This window comes from Camelus dromedarius, chromosome 4 (assembly GCF_036321535.1).
Source record: "Camelus dromedarius isolate mCamDro1 chromosome 4, mCamDro1.pat, whole genome shotgun sequence".
NCBI lineage: Eukaryota > Metazoa > Chordata > Mammalia > Artiodactyla > Camelidae > Camelus > Camelus dromedarius.
In genome coordinates, this window is record NC_087439.1 from 88,464,298 (window position 1) to 88,477,586 (window position 13,289).

Below are 13,289 nucleotides of genomic sequence, written 5' to 3' on the forward strand. Positions count from 1 at the left end.
TGTGCTCAGTGGTCTAACAGGTTTTCTGCGTTGAGAGTCACATGACTGCTTAAAGCTCTGAGGGGCTCTGTAGTCAAAACGCCTGCCTAGCTCTGTTTAAATGTATTAATTTCAAATGTATTTGCATTGCTCTGTGTTGTGGGTTTTAACACCCTGTGGAACCAGTGTTTCACCAAACACATTTGGGGAGGCCCAGTGTTGACTATCACTTCTGCAGCCAACGATCTGATGTGCGCCCTGTGCGGTGCTGCGGAAGTCAGCCGACAGAGGCGGGAGTGCTTGGGGCGGACAGAGGCGCTTCCTGGGGCTTTGGAAGCCTCACTTCACGGTTGCCTTGTCACCTGCTCTGTCTTAATCACGACCTACAAACATGACTCATGAAAGAAGAATTAACTACAAGGCAGCAATTCGAGGGTGAAGGGGTCCTGAAGATGGATCTGGAAAACGGGGACTTCCCCTGCCGTGAGGGTAATTTTTATAATTTGCTGAGTTCACCGTTTGCAATCAGGGCATCTATCCCAGGGGAAGGAAACAGACAGTATATATATAGCTTCTTTGATCTGGGACATTCAGATCAATGATGGCAATACAGTGATGTTGAAAGTTACCTCCTTTATTTAAGGTTCTAGGTTCTCTTTCTCCCACTGAGAGGACCCCAGGGAATTTCCCTGGAGAGGTGTCAAGGGAAATATTACTGAGCAAGGAAAATGCCAATGGCCAGGTGGGTGTCCCCAGCTCACCTACTCCAAGACTGGCTGTATCTGAAAATAGGGATAGGTCCTTTGCTAAATAATCCTGTTGGGTGAAACAAAGGTAAATTTAGCTCAACCGGAAAGTCCTGACATAATGAGATGAAGGTGTCTAGCAGGCAAGTGAGTAGAAGGAGGCTAAAGACTTCCTAGAGACACTGAAACAAACAATTACAGGGAAGTGGTCATGTGTCTGCCCTCCCCTGTCCCCAGAGTTGCTATATAAGGGCACCCCCAGCAGAGGGCGGCATCAGACCCCCCCCCCCACCTCCTAAGTCTCCGACCTCCGCTCTCCTGGGTCCTCTCTACTGACACCATGGGCTGCTGTGGTTGTGGTGGCTGCGGTGGTGGCTGTGGCTGTGGTGGCTGGGGCGGCTGCGGTGGTGGCTGTGGTGGCTGCAGTGGCTGCGGTGGTGGCTGTGACAGCTGCACCTCGTACAGGTGCTACCGGGGCGGCTCCTGCTCCGGCTGCTGCGGCTGCTGTGGGGGCTGCTGTGGCAGCTGCTGCAACACCCCCGTGGTCTGCTGCTACCACTGCACCTGCCGCCGCCACTTGTGTGACTGCGGCTGCGGGAAGGGCTGCTGTCAGCAGAGGGGCTGCAAGAGGCAGTGTTGTCACTAGGTCGCTGGCCAGGCCCCGTCCTGCCCAGGAGCCGGGAGGCCACACTCTCTTCTGCTGGTAAGACTGCTTTGCCCCCTTCCATCTGCTCCTTTCCCCTAACCCTCCTGTCACAGGCTTTTCCTCTCGGGCCTCCTGGGTCTTGTGCTTTGTCCTTCGGAGATCTTCCTTTGCCCACCCTCAGCGCAGATTCACCCAAACCACGCAAAACCGTGTGCAACAAATACGCACCAAGGGACTGATGCTAAAAGATCACGGGGCAAAGCCAGCGCGCACGAGAGCCCTAATTTATGAATTAACCCTAGTTTATATGCTGTTTGGCTTACTCTTTTTTAAAGATTCAGGCCTGGATTTTGGTCGTTTTGGAGTTTTCTGCCTGCGCACAGTCCTTCCTACTGCTCTGTCTATGTTTGCTACTTCCCATTGCTCAATGAAATGACTTAATCTACAGTCACATCTCTTCATTAGCTGCGTGTTTTGTCAGTTCCTTTGTTAGCAGGGCGACCTCGGCACTGCGAATCCAGTTCTGGCCCTCGCCTCCCCCATCCTCCTGCAGCCGACCCCGGGGTGGGACCCTCTTCCAGAGCCCTTTATCAGAGGGGTGCACAGCCCCCTTTGCTGCTGCCCTGGGGGGGTCTCCGTACTCAGACTCTCCCAAGGATCTTCCGGGGGAGGGATTGGTGATGGTGGTGGGTCTTTGTTTCTTTTGTAAAACCTAAGAAATGAAAAATGGGCCCTATAGGAAAGCAGAACGCCCGCAGCCCCTGCCCTGTGGTGCCTGGTGGTTTCCAAGGAGACTGGGAAGCACTGGCCAGGGCGGCGAGCCTGAGCGCTGTGGATGATTCTACGAGGCTCTCGTTTTTGCTGGAGTCCTTGGCCTTGCCTCCCACGGCTGTGTATTTTCTCTCTGCTTCTGTCAATTTTGTTCAGTAAACCCACTGAGCAGACCCTTGGGGAGGGGAGACCTACGCTGCCCGGCTGCTGATGGGGGGCTTTGTTCAATTCGGCAGGCAGGAATGGGAGCTCCACTGTGATGTCTGGTCCAAGCCCTAGTTTCCAGCCCAGCCCCCCAGCAGGCAGCAGGGGCTCCTCTCCTTTGCCCACTGCTCCACTACCCAGTCCATTCAGAAAAGAAGGGGTGAGTGGTGAGCTCGCCTGGACCCCTCCTTCCACACATGGCTACTTCGGTGCCAGCTCTTCCAGGGGAGCTGTATTAGACCCATTTAACAGGTGAAGAGACTGAGGAGAGGGCAGTTAAGAAACTCACCCAAAGAAATCCAACTGGTAAATCCTGATTTAATCCCAGGTTGACACCAAACCTGACATTCCTTTTCCAACACCATATTGATTCTGGAAGTCTGGACTCGTTTCCTCATTCATTTCCTCTTTTCCCTTTTTATAATCTCCCTAAGTTCATGCATACAAGGCTGTTATCTGGTTGTTCCTCACAAGGCCAGGTGGTCCTTGAAGCCTGCTTCCTGGATGAGAGCCTCACTGCAGCTGGTTCCTCCTCAGCCTTCCTCAGGGAGACTGCTGGGCTGGGCAAGGGCATGCTCTCTGGTTACCTACCCTGGTGATGGCTACTTTATCAGCTCCTTACTGATGGGATGCAGTTGTCTCCTGATGCTTGACATTGGAAGGAAGATGAGTCTCTTAACTGTCTCCAGAAGTGGTCTTCGTTCTGGGTTCCATACTGCATGTGGAGGAGGTGTCCCTGCACCATCTCTACCTAGGAGATCTGAGTCTTGGGCTGGTGGAATTCGGCTATTTTTAAAGTCTATTTGCTTAGGCTGCTTTTAGAGGTGGCATGGTTTCAGCTTGAATCCCATCTCCCCACTAATGTCCCACACCTCTACCCCAGGGCGTTCTCTCTCTGTGCTCTTAACTGTTTCTTTAGAATCAGATAACATACCTGCATTTTACTATTTTTATGTGTATATATATACATATACAAATCTTTAAATATAGACATAAATCTATCTATTAATAGATAGATAGGTAGATAGTTAGATAGATACATCTATCTCCTGTTCTGGTCCACTGATGTACCTGTCTGTTCAGACTCTAGAATGAATCTCATCTCACTGAGCCCTGTACTGTGCTGGGCACTGAGGATGGAAGATGGTAAGTGATGGCTCCTGGCTCTGTGGTGCTCACAGTCTGATGGGCGAGGCACACAAGTGAATGATCAGTACTATACAAGGTGAGAGTGTTATGGCGGAGAGCAGCCCGGGTTTTAGGGAGATGTAAGAGGGTACCTAACTCGGGCTTTGGGTGGGGAGAGAGGGTCATAGAAATCTCCTGGAGATAGTGAGACTTGGACCAAGTCACAAAGGATGAAGGGAACCTCTGGGATGAAGGTGTGTCAGGAGACCTGGCCGAGGGGATCTCTTTCAGGCAGAGGCAACTGTGTGTGCAAAGAGCAGAGGTGAGAGACAGTGTGACCAGTGGGGAACAGCGGGGTTCAGAGTGACTGGAGAGTTGAGTGTGAGTGTGTAACCTGTGTGAGAAGAGGCTGGAGAGGTGAGCAAAGTCCCGACTGGGAAGGACCTCGCTCCAGTGTTTGGACACTGTACTCCACACTATGATGGATTCTTTGAAGGACTTGATGGGGAAGGTGCTGCCATACTTTGTAGAAAATATCAGTCTGGCAGCACATGGAGAATGGACTGGAGGGAGGTGAGTCTTGAGGCAGAAAAACAGACAAGAAGCTGCTGTAGGGATCTGGGCTTGAAGTACGGTGCAATGAAGAGATGTGAGGAGTGTCTGAACGCAGAGTGGGAACTAATCACGAAGCAAGTGGTCTCGAGCAGAACTCAGGAATGTCGCGACCAGCTTAGACCCGTGGGTGGATATTAGACGATGGGTGATCTTACCTGGACACGTGGGGAACAGGGCGAATGGGTCACTGGGTCACCCACCGAGACGCTGATGATGAGCGCAGCGGCTGACGTTGTCAGCGAGCAGCATCCCGTTTGGTCCTCAGCCGTCTGGGAGGAGGTGCTAATATCGTCATCCCACTGTTTACTTTAGGAGATCAAGGCTGTGAGAGGAAGACTCTTGGGCATCACACGGTGGCGCCAGGATTCAAATCCACTCTGCTGGACCCCAGAGCTCACTTTCTTCACTCCCAGACTTGCAGGCTGTAGAGGACGGGTGGGGCTGGAGGGAAACTTGCCTCTGCGGCCTTTCAGTATGTGACAGTATTCATGGTGGAGGCCTCCCCAAAATTTTTCTTGGTTATAATAGAAGTGTAGTTGAAAATCTGCTCTGCGGGAAATGGGACTTAAATTTTTTGGATTCTGGTTTAACTGCATTTATCCTCCCTCCTGCCATAGCCTTTAACAGGGTGGAGGTAGGGCCATGCTTATATCTGTAGAATCATGGTTTGTTTTATTTATTTATTCACTTATTAATTTTTAATTTTTAATTGAAGCATAGTTGCTATACCATATTATATTTGTTATAGGTGTACAACATAGTGATTCCCAATTTCTAAAGGTTATCCCTCTATTTATAGTTATTGTAAAATATTGACTATATTCCCCATGTTGTACAATACATCCTTGTAGCTTATTTTATACCTGATAGTTTGTACCTCTTAACCCCCTACCCCTGTCCGGTCTGTCTCCAGTGGTAGCCACTAGTTTGTTCTCTGTATCTGATGAGTCTGCTTCTTTTTTGTTATATTCACTAGTTTGTTGTATTTTTTAGATTCCAAGTGTAAGTGATATCATACAATATTTATCTTCCTCTGTCTGACTTATCTGGAAGCAACCGAAGTGTCCATCAACAGATGAATGGATAAAGAAGATGTGGTATAAATATACAATGGAATACTGCTCAGGCATAAAAAAAGAATGAAATTTTGCCACTCGCAGCAATGTGGATGGACTTGGAGGACATTATGCTAAGTGAAATAAACCATGGTACTATTGAAATATCCAGTCGGTCCTAAACTGTGTCAAATTCTTGTAAGTGAGAAGCAGGGCTGGGACTAGGGGAGGCTGAATCAGGCAAGTGCGGGGTCCACTTTTACCTTTCTGTAAAATTCTGATACTTTGTTCATCATAGATTGTTTTTGCACTGATTTTGATTTTTTTAAAAAAAAATTGCATTACAATTATTTACCTTGATGACTTGAGGGTTTTAGTGCCACCTTAAATTTTGCTCCCCAGGCAAGTGCCTCCTTTACCTCACCCCATTCCTGGCTCTGGAAAGAAGTATTACATGGATCCAAATATTCCCCACCCATCCCACCATTGTTATTTCTCTGCAGGTTTAAACAGATTCTATACATGGAATATTATTCATTTGTTGGAAAAAATGACTAGTTCAAATTGGTTATGCTCAGACCATGACCAGGCATGGGTCTAAAGACTGGTAAATAAATAGGAAATTCACCCTAACATTGGCTGTAAGAACAAACAGATTCTAATGGCAAACGCTCAGAGCAGCGTGTGGCTTGTTAGAGGTGGGCAGAGAAGGAAACTGACAAACTTGCGTTGTGTTACACCTCATCACATTGTATCAGGTCAAAAGAAATGTGCTTGCACTCAAAAATCCCTTTCTGACTAATCATTCTGCACCATCCGGACCAGTGTTTGGCCCATATTTCTGTAAAGGACCAGATGGTAAATGTTTTTGACTTCGCATCCCATGTGGTCTCCATTGCAGCTACTCAGCTCAGCCATTGTAACTAGAGACGACCAGAGACCACACTTAAATGTATGAGTGGCTTTGTTCCAGTAAAACCTTATTTATGAAAACAGGTGGCAGGCTGAAAGCGGGCCTTAGTTTGCTGACCCCTGATTTGGACATTGAACTTTGAAGACACAAAGTGTAGTGTCGCACTGGGGTTGGGAGGGTCGCCTCCGAGGTCAGGTTGCTGGACTTATTTCTTGATTCTCCAGCTTCTTTGGGATCTTAGACAATTAACGTTCCAGTATCATTTTCTTCAACTGTACAATGGCAGTATTACCAGTATATACTTTGGAAGGTTTTTCTCAAGAATTGAGTCAAATGATACATGTGAAATATTTAGAATTATACCTGGAGCTTTATGAGAGCTCAAAAATATTGGTGCAGAGATCCAAAAAAGAGTTAAGCATTATGAAGGAAGTACTTGTAATACAGACTTGACTTTCTTTGCGGTTGGGAAAAGCACATTCTTTGTGCTTGAATGTGCTGGGAGGGCTGATCTTGGCAAGACCATGCAGGAACCCTGAGTTCCCTCAGGGAGTTCCTCAGGGTTTGTTCTTGTTTTTTTGAAGTGTAGTTAATTTACAATGTTAGTTTCAGGTGTACAACAAAGCAATTCAGTTATACATATACATACACATACATATGCATATTTTCTTTTCAGATTCTTTTCCATTACATGTTATTACAAGAAATTGAATAGAGTTCAGGGTTTTAGCTCAGGTCTCGTCTCCCTCTGGAAACTGGGTCCTGTCACTACTCTCTCCTGAATAAGTCCTGTATTTTTCCTTACAATGTGTAGCCAACCTCGAAATACTAACGATGGCTAACATGTATTGAACATTTATTATGTCCCAAGCCCTATTCTAAGTGTTTTATATGTGTTACCACGTTTATGTTTCACCATAACTTTATGATTTAGGGTTTCTGGGTGCCAGGGTATTATTATTTTCATCAGGAAACTGAAGTAGAGCAGGATCAGTCACACACTGGAGGTGGAGGCAGGAGGCATCTCAGGTAGGATGACTCCAGACAGCGTCCTCTCACCTGTTCACGTCCAGCTTTCCGTTCAGGTCCCAGCCCGAGCTCAGCCTTCTTCACAAAGCCTTTTCTTTCTTCGCTATGTAAGTGGAAGTCATTTGTAACTCTTGGAACTTTTCTAAGTCTTAATATTCACTTGGAACTTAATCAGCCTGTACTTCGAGTCAACTCTTCTTTTATTGGACTATCAGTTAAATCTTTTTTTCTTCCTAATTTGCCCAATTATTTTTGCTCATCTCCCTTATTAGTTTGGAATTACTTAGAAGTACATTTCTTTTTTTTTTTTTAAATTGAAGTACAGTCGATTTACAATGCTGTGTTAATTTCTGGGACACAGTGAAGTACATTTCTTTGTATCACCCATGTTGCCTGGCACGTAACATGGGCTCGACAAATGTTTGTTGAATTGCTTTGCTTTTGCTCAAGTGTTTACCTCTGGAAACAGAACTGGAAGCAGGAAGTTAATTGATAGATGTGCTATGTAGTCTCCTATATTTAGGTCAGCAACACCTGGTTATTTTTAACTGGGATGCTTATGTGTCGGAGCCATGCTTTATGCAGGAATTTACTGTCTAATGGGTTGCACATGTGAACCTCCTGTGGGGGGTCCCAGTGACCTTCATTGTACAAGTCGGCTGGTGGGGGTTTGGGATTATGGTCCATGCCCATGGAGTGGAGCTGAGCTGATGGCCCCGTAGGTGGATGAATCTGAACACAGATAAACTTTGAATGAGTTTTGATCATTGCCCAATGTTCTTTTTTTTTCCTTCTAATTTTGGTTAAAAAGTTCAAGAAAAGCAAATAACTCGTTAGACAGTATCTGTTTGGGGGTTAGCGTAGTCTTTGGGTAATTACTGGGATTCCTTCATTCTTTTGCAATGGAAAGTGTTGTCAGGATTAAATATGATGGTTCAGAATCTATGGATGATCTCAGTTTGCTGGGTCTTTATCTCTTTAAACTCTAGCTGCCTTTTCTCAGTGTAACCAATCCTTTCCATCACCTCTTTGGCTCTGTGACATGTCCCTAACAGACACCTGTTTTTTCACCACGTCCCTCAGCTTCTGGTGTTTCTTCTAGGGCGGTGTACAGAACCTATTTGCCCTTTCCTGTGTGAAGGAAAGAGAGACAGATTACTCTTTCTTTTTCATGTAAGTGTTCTCTCATTTTTTTCACTCACAAGATACAGGGGAAAATTCAGTTATAATGTTCAAGATGAAGATAAATAACTCAATTTCCTTTTAGACAAAAAGAAACCTTTATTTGTCGCTAATGCATTCTGTATCAGGTCTACTCAGAGCAGATCTTCTGAATGAAGGCATGTTAATGTCTCTTTCATTTTCTGAATACCTGGTGTGGAAGGTGGCTGCGAGGATGAGGGAACATAATAAAGCATTTCTCCATACTTTTTTCAACTTGACTTTCCACAAACAACCTTTGAGTACATGTATACATACAGGAATTTGCATTTTAACCTAATGGTATGGAGGACTGGTACAAAAACAGCGAGTAGTAACAAGTATGCGAGGAGAAGTTATAAAGTTGAATAGCTTATTAAGCCAGAAAAAGTAATTGGAAAGCCATTTGGGTAACCACAACTTTTAATCAATTCTACTCCCAGGATGTCATTTACACTTAGGCAGTGACTGTCCCAACTTGAACTTTGATTCTGCCGGTCAGGAGATGCTGACTTGTCTGGTGAGGCTTAGAGAAATGCTGAAGTGGGATTGCCAGGGGTCCCTTGAGATGAAGACTGAGGAGCATTCTAACAAAAACAAAAGCCAGTAAAGTCATTTTAAAGGAAATGGGTCAGGCAATGAAGTTTGGCTCTGTGACAATGCCCGGTTACTAGCCATCTTTTGAGTATTCCAAGCCGCGGACCTATAATAATTGTTTCCTGCTATGGACTCGTGCCTGAGTCATGCAGAGAAGAGGCAATGAGAAAAATGCCTTGTGAGTCATGGAGAGTCCGGGGCAGGATTTAGGGACCGTGTAACAGAATGTGGCATAAGGTGGGGGGAGGACATTCTCTCCATTGCAGCAGAGTGACATCAGGGTAGGGTGACATGCGTACAGATGTGGCCAGGATGTTGGCACTGGCAGAAACTACAATGTAGCATGGTAGCTGGTGACAGTGGTGGGCTCCGCTGTGGTACAGCTTTGGCTTAGGACCTTTAACCAGTACCTGTAGGTGGTAGCACCCACCATGTGCTTTCGTGGTTTTTCCTGCTTATAAACCTTTGGAGTTGCATCACCACTGGCCAGGAAGACTGCCTGGGGTAGACAGTGAAGCAAATGGAAGGGGGATAGGGCAGCTGAGCAAATGGAAGCAAATAGGGCAGCTGAGCATTCTGTGTTCCTGAGCACGCGGTTCCCCCGGGAGCCTCGCGGAGTGATGGTTGTTGGGGCAGGAGGGCTTTGAAGAGGGTGAGAGGACCCACATGGAACATAATGGTGGATTCATTTCAGCCAACTGATCAGCACATCAACAACAGCTTACTGACCCCTTACTAAGTGGCTAAATAACAGATCTAGTAAAAGACTGCTACCTTAACGTGACCCATTTTCCTCTCCTGCAGGGATGCTCCCTGGGGAATGCTCTATGCCTGGCTTATCACTGTTTCCCTCCCTTGCTTCCCCAGCCTTTGCCCACTGGGACCCGTACTCGATCTGGCCAAGACTGTTGCAGACACCTTGTAACTCGCCCTCATCTTCAGTCTTACCTTCCCAAGTCCTGGTTCTGCTGTCACTTACCTTCCTGAAGCATGAATCCCAGTTCCTGTTACCAAGTTTGGTACCTGGATCCACAGTCACCCGGACCCGTGCCAGGGTCCTAGCCCGGGCTGAGACTCCTTGTCTCAGCTGGCGAGGCTTTTCTGCTTGGATTCGCACAGGCACAAATGAAGCCGATGCCGAGGCTGGAACAGCACAAGCTTCAGTCCACGGCCAAAGAACGAAGTGGGAACTTAGTCCACAAATCAACTTCTCAGTATTATTTGGGCTGAGACATCATACGTAGGAAGATAAAGGTGAAAGGGAGGAAACTGAGTAAAAAGAGGGAGAAATATCATGACTTACCTGAGAATAGGGTGTGGTTTTGACTGGGAACTGAGGCAAAGCATTTTTTAGTTCTTGTATGGGCTTTTCTGGTTGTTGTCAAGGCAACCGTCAACTGCCATGGCACCGGTGGGTGTGTCATTTAGTATGTTAGTGTTACAGTAAGCGTGTAACGAGGCTCAAGGTCTACTGGAGGTCAGGTCTTCCGCTATCTTGGTCTGTTCTGACCAGTTCTTGTTTTTTCTCTTTGCATTTTCCTCCTTCCATAATTGAGCCTGAAACCCGGATAAGAGCAGTTACTTTCCATTCAAGGCAGGGGCAGGAGGTATGATTCTGGGGCAACAGCTTTGGTAGCATTCCCACTGATTTCCAAACTGCCAATGCATCTTCAATGTGGTGCCCAAAGATTCCTACCTTTTAATTCCACCTGTGTTCCCAGGCTCTGCTCTGACTGTTCTTAGGCTCCCATGCCCTCCCCCAAGTCCCATCCTGTAGTACCCCCCATAGGTCTATGGCAGGTGCTGCCCGACCACACCTCACATTTTCCTGTCTCCAGTCTTTACTGAAGTTCTTACACAGAAGACCTTCTCTTAGTCTTCCTGATTCCCCTTCTCTCACTTAAACTCAAAATCAACCTTTCTCCCCCCATACCTCTAAGAAAGTCAATTTATAGGGTTATTCTGATTCTTGTCCTATTGTATTAGAACTTGTTTTAACATGCATTTTTTATCAGACTGAGAGCTTGTGGATTCATCTTGTTTTATTCTCACAGTGCCCTGCAGAGTGACTTCCTTATAAGACAAGGCTAATTCAAGAACTATTTATGAAGCTGAATACACTGCCCCCCTCCTCGGTTTATAAGATGGGAAAGTATTAAGGTGCATGAAAGCAGAAGTTCATGTGCCCTTTTAATAAAAACAGACAAATCCTGAAGATGAGAGTGTTGGGAAGAACCGTATACTGGCTGAAGGCATGAAAGAAATCTTGCCCATGGCATTCTCCAGAACAGCCATTTAAGGAAATTTACTGTCTATCTGTGCTCTGTTACAGGACAGAAAAACTACCAACGGAAATGATTACATTCCAAAATTTCAGCCAAAAAGTATCAACAGAAATGAATTGGCTGTTTTACGCCGGGGTTATCCTAGACGTGTAATGGCTAATGCCAGGTATGTGCAGGTGGGGTTTAGAGAGCTGTGCAGCGGAACCAGAGCACTAAACGACTTTATTCACTTTCTGGTTTGATAAATATTACACGGAAGTCATCTTCAAGACTTTTCTTTTTTTTTTTTAAACAGTAACTAAAAACTTACCTGAAGAGAGCCCAGGGCTAAAGGCCAGATCATAAGATTATTCCAGGGGAGTTGCAAGCTCCTCCCACTCAGGGTCCTGCAAGGGGCTGGGCGGACACCTGGCTTTCCTCAGCTGTGTGCTGCTCAGGCAGGCTCAGGGGACCTACCAAGAGCTTTTTTATATTCTGAGAAAGGTCAAGAGAACCTGACTGCCTTCACTGTTCACCTCTAACAGGAAAGGGTGGTCTGTGCAGGGACAGACAATTAAGAGCAACCATTTCAAGTAAGCGTTCCACGGAGGACTGGTCCCTGACTGCCCCAAAGACACACGGCTATTGGAAATATGTCTTTAGGTTGTCCTTTCTTAAGAGGCTGATGACAGCAGAAGTGTCCTTGAATTTGGCAGGTGGCTTGGGAACGTTCTGTCCAGGATGTGCTTCTATCATCCAGCTCAATGCAGAGGATGCTCCAGAGTAACCCTGATAACACAGTATCCTCTCTCCTCTGAGTCAGAGCCCTGACCGATGTGACAGGATGGGGAATTACCCAAGGACGAAATAACACTTTCCCCTTCGACTTTCAGAATACTCTCCTCTATCTAAAGTGATGTTTCACAGCTTAGTAAAAGGTTATAAATGGTGTAGGAATGAAAAAATCCTTGTCCTGGGCTGAGACGGCTGAGAGATGTAAAGTGCAAGGGAAATTTTGACCCGCTCAGACGCCGACAATCACCAGAAAGAAAAGGGGGTTAATAGTCATTTCCTGTTCTGTTCTAAAGAGGGCTTTAAATAGACAAGTGAGAGCTAAATTTAGCAAATATTTTAAGTGGGAAGGATCCATGAAGGAAGTGCACAAAGGCCATGTGAGGTTCTGCTGTGGATACTTGCATCAGCAACGGGGAAGTGGCCTTGAGCCTTAGGTCAGTCCTGTGCCCAGAGTTGCTATATAAGGCCCCCCCCCCCCCAGCAGGAGGCGGCATCAGACGTCCCTCACCTCCTGAGTCTCCGTCCTCCCCTCTCCTGAGTCCTCTCTGCTGACACTATGGGCTGCTGTGGTTGTGGTGGCTGCGGTGGTGGCTGCGGTGGTGGTGGCTGCGGTGGTGGCTGTGGCTGTGGTGGCTGCGGTGGTGGCTGTGGCGGCTGTGACAGCTGCACCTCGTACAGGTGCTACCGGGGCGGCTCCTGCTGTGGCTGCTGTGGGGGCTGCTGCGGGAGCTGCTGCAACACCCCCGTGGTCTGCTGCTACCGCCGCACGTGCCGCCGCCACTCGTGTGACTGCGGCTGCGGCTGTGGGAAGGGCTGCTGTCAGCAGAAGTGCTGCTGTCAGCAGAGGTGCTGCAAGAGGCAGTGCTGCCACTAGGGGGCGGCTCCCGCCTCTGTCCCTGGACCTTTCTCTACCTCGTTCACCTGCCCCACCTGACATCATCTGGTTTTCTGAGACGTAACCATCTTGGGTTGTAACTTTGCTCCTGGATTTGGGTTCCTGTAATTTCTGCTTTGGGTATTTTCAATTTTCCTCTCTGTATTTCCTTCCAGGCGATTAGCAAACATCCGAAACAGAAACCCGAGTACAGCCTGGCTCCTGGCGAAGGGCTGCCGTCCCTGGGCTCCTGGTGTTCTTTAGATGTGCTGTATACTGTTTTCCTTCCCATGTAAGTGCTTTGATCCCTGCCCCTTTCCTATCTCGTAGTCCTATTAATCAACAGCTGTTTTCTAAATTTCCTAATAAAATAATTAAATTTATCATGTAAAAATTTCTCTTTGCCTTTATTGTGGTGTGACCATGTTCCACCTCCCGGAAGATCTCAGTCTCTTAAAAGGCCCTTGGTGGAG

At 46.9% G+C, this 13,289-nt stretch overlaps 1 protein-coding gene across 1 annotated transcript; it reads left to right on the forward strand.

Annotated features, from left to right (window-relative positions):
* The first annotated feature begins 12,441 nt into the window (after positions 1-12,441).
* Positions 12,442-12,999, forward strand: LOC135321226 (small cysteine and glycine repeat-containing protein 6-like). The gene has a single exon (XM_064485423.1). The coding sequence runs from the start codon at positions 12,499-12,501 to the stop codon at positions 12,814-12,816; it is 318 nt and encodes a 105-aa protein (XP_064341493.1). The 5' UTR covers positions 12,442-12,498; the 3' UTR covers positions 12,817-12,999.
* Positions 13,000-13,289: the final 290 nt, after the last annotated feature.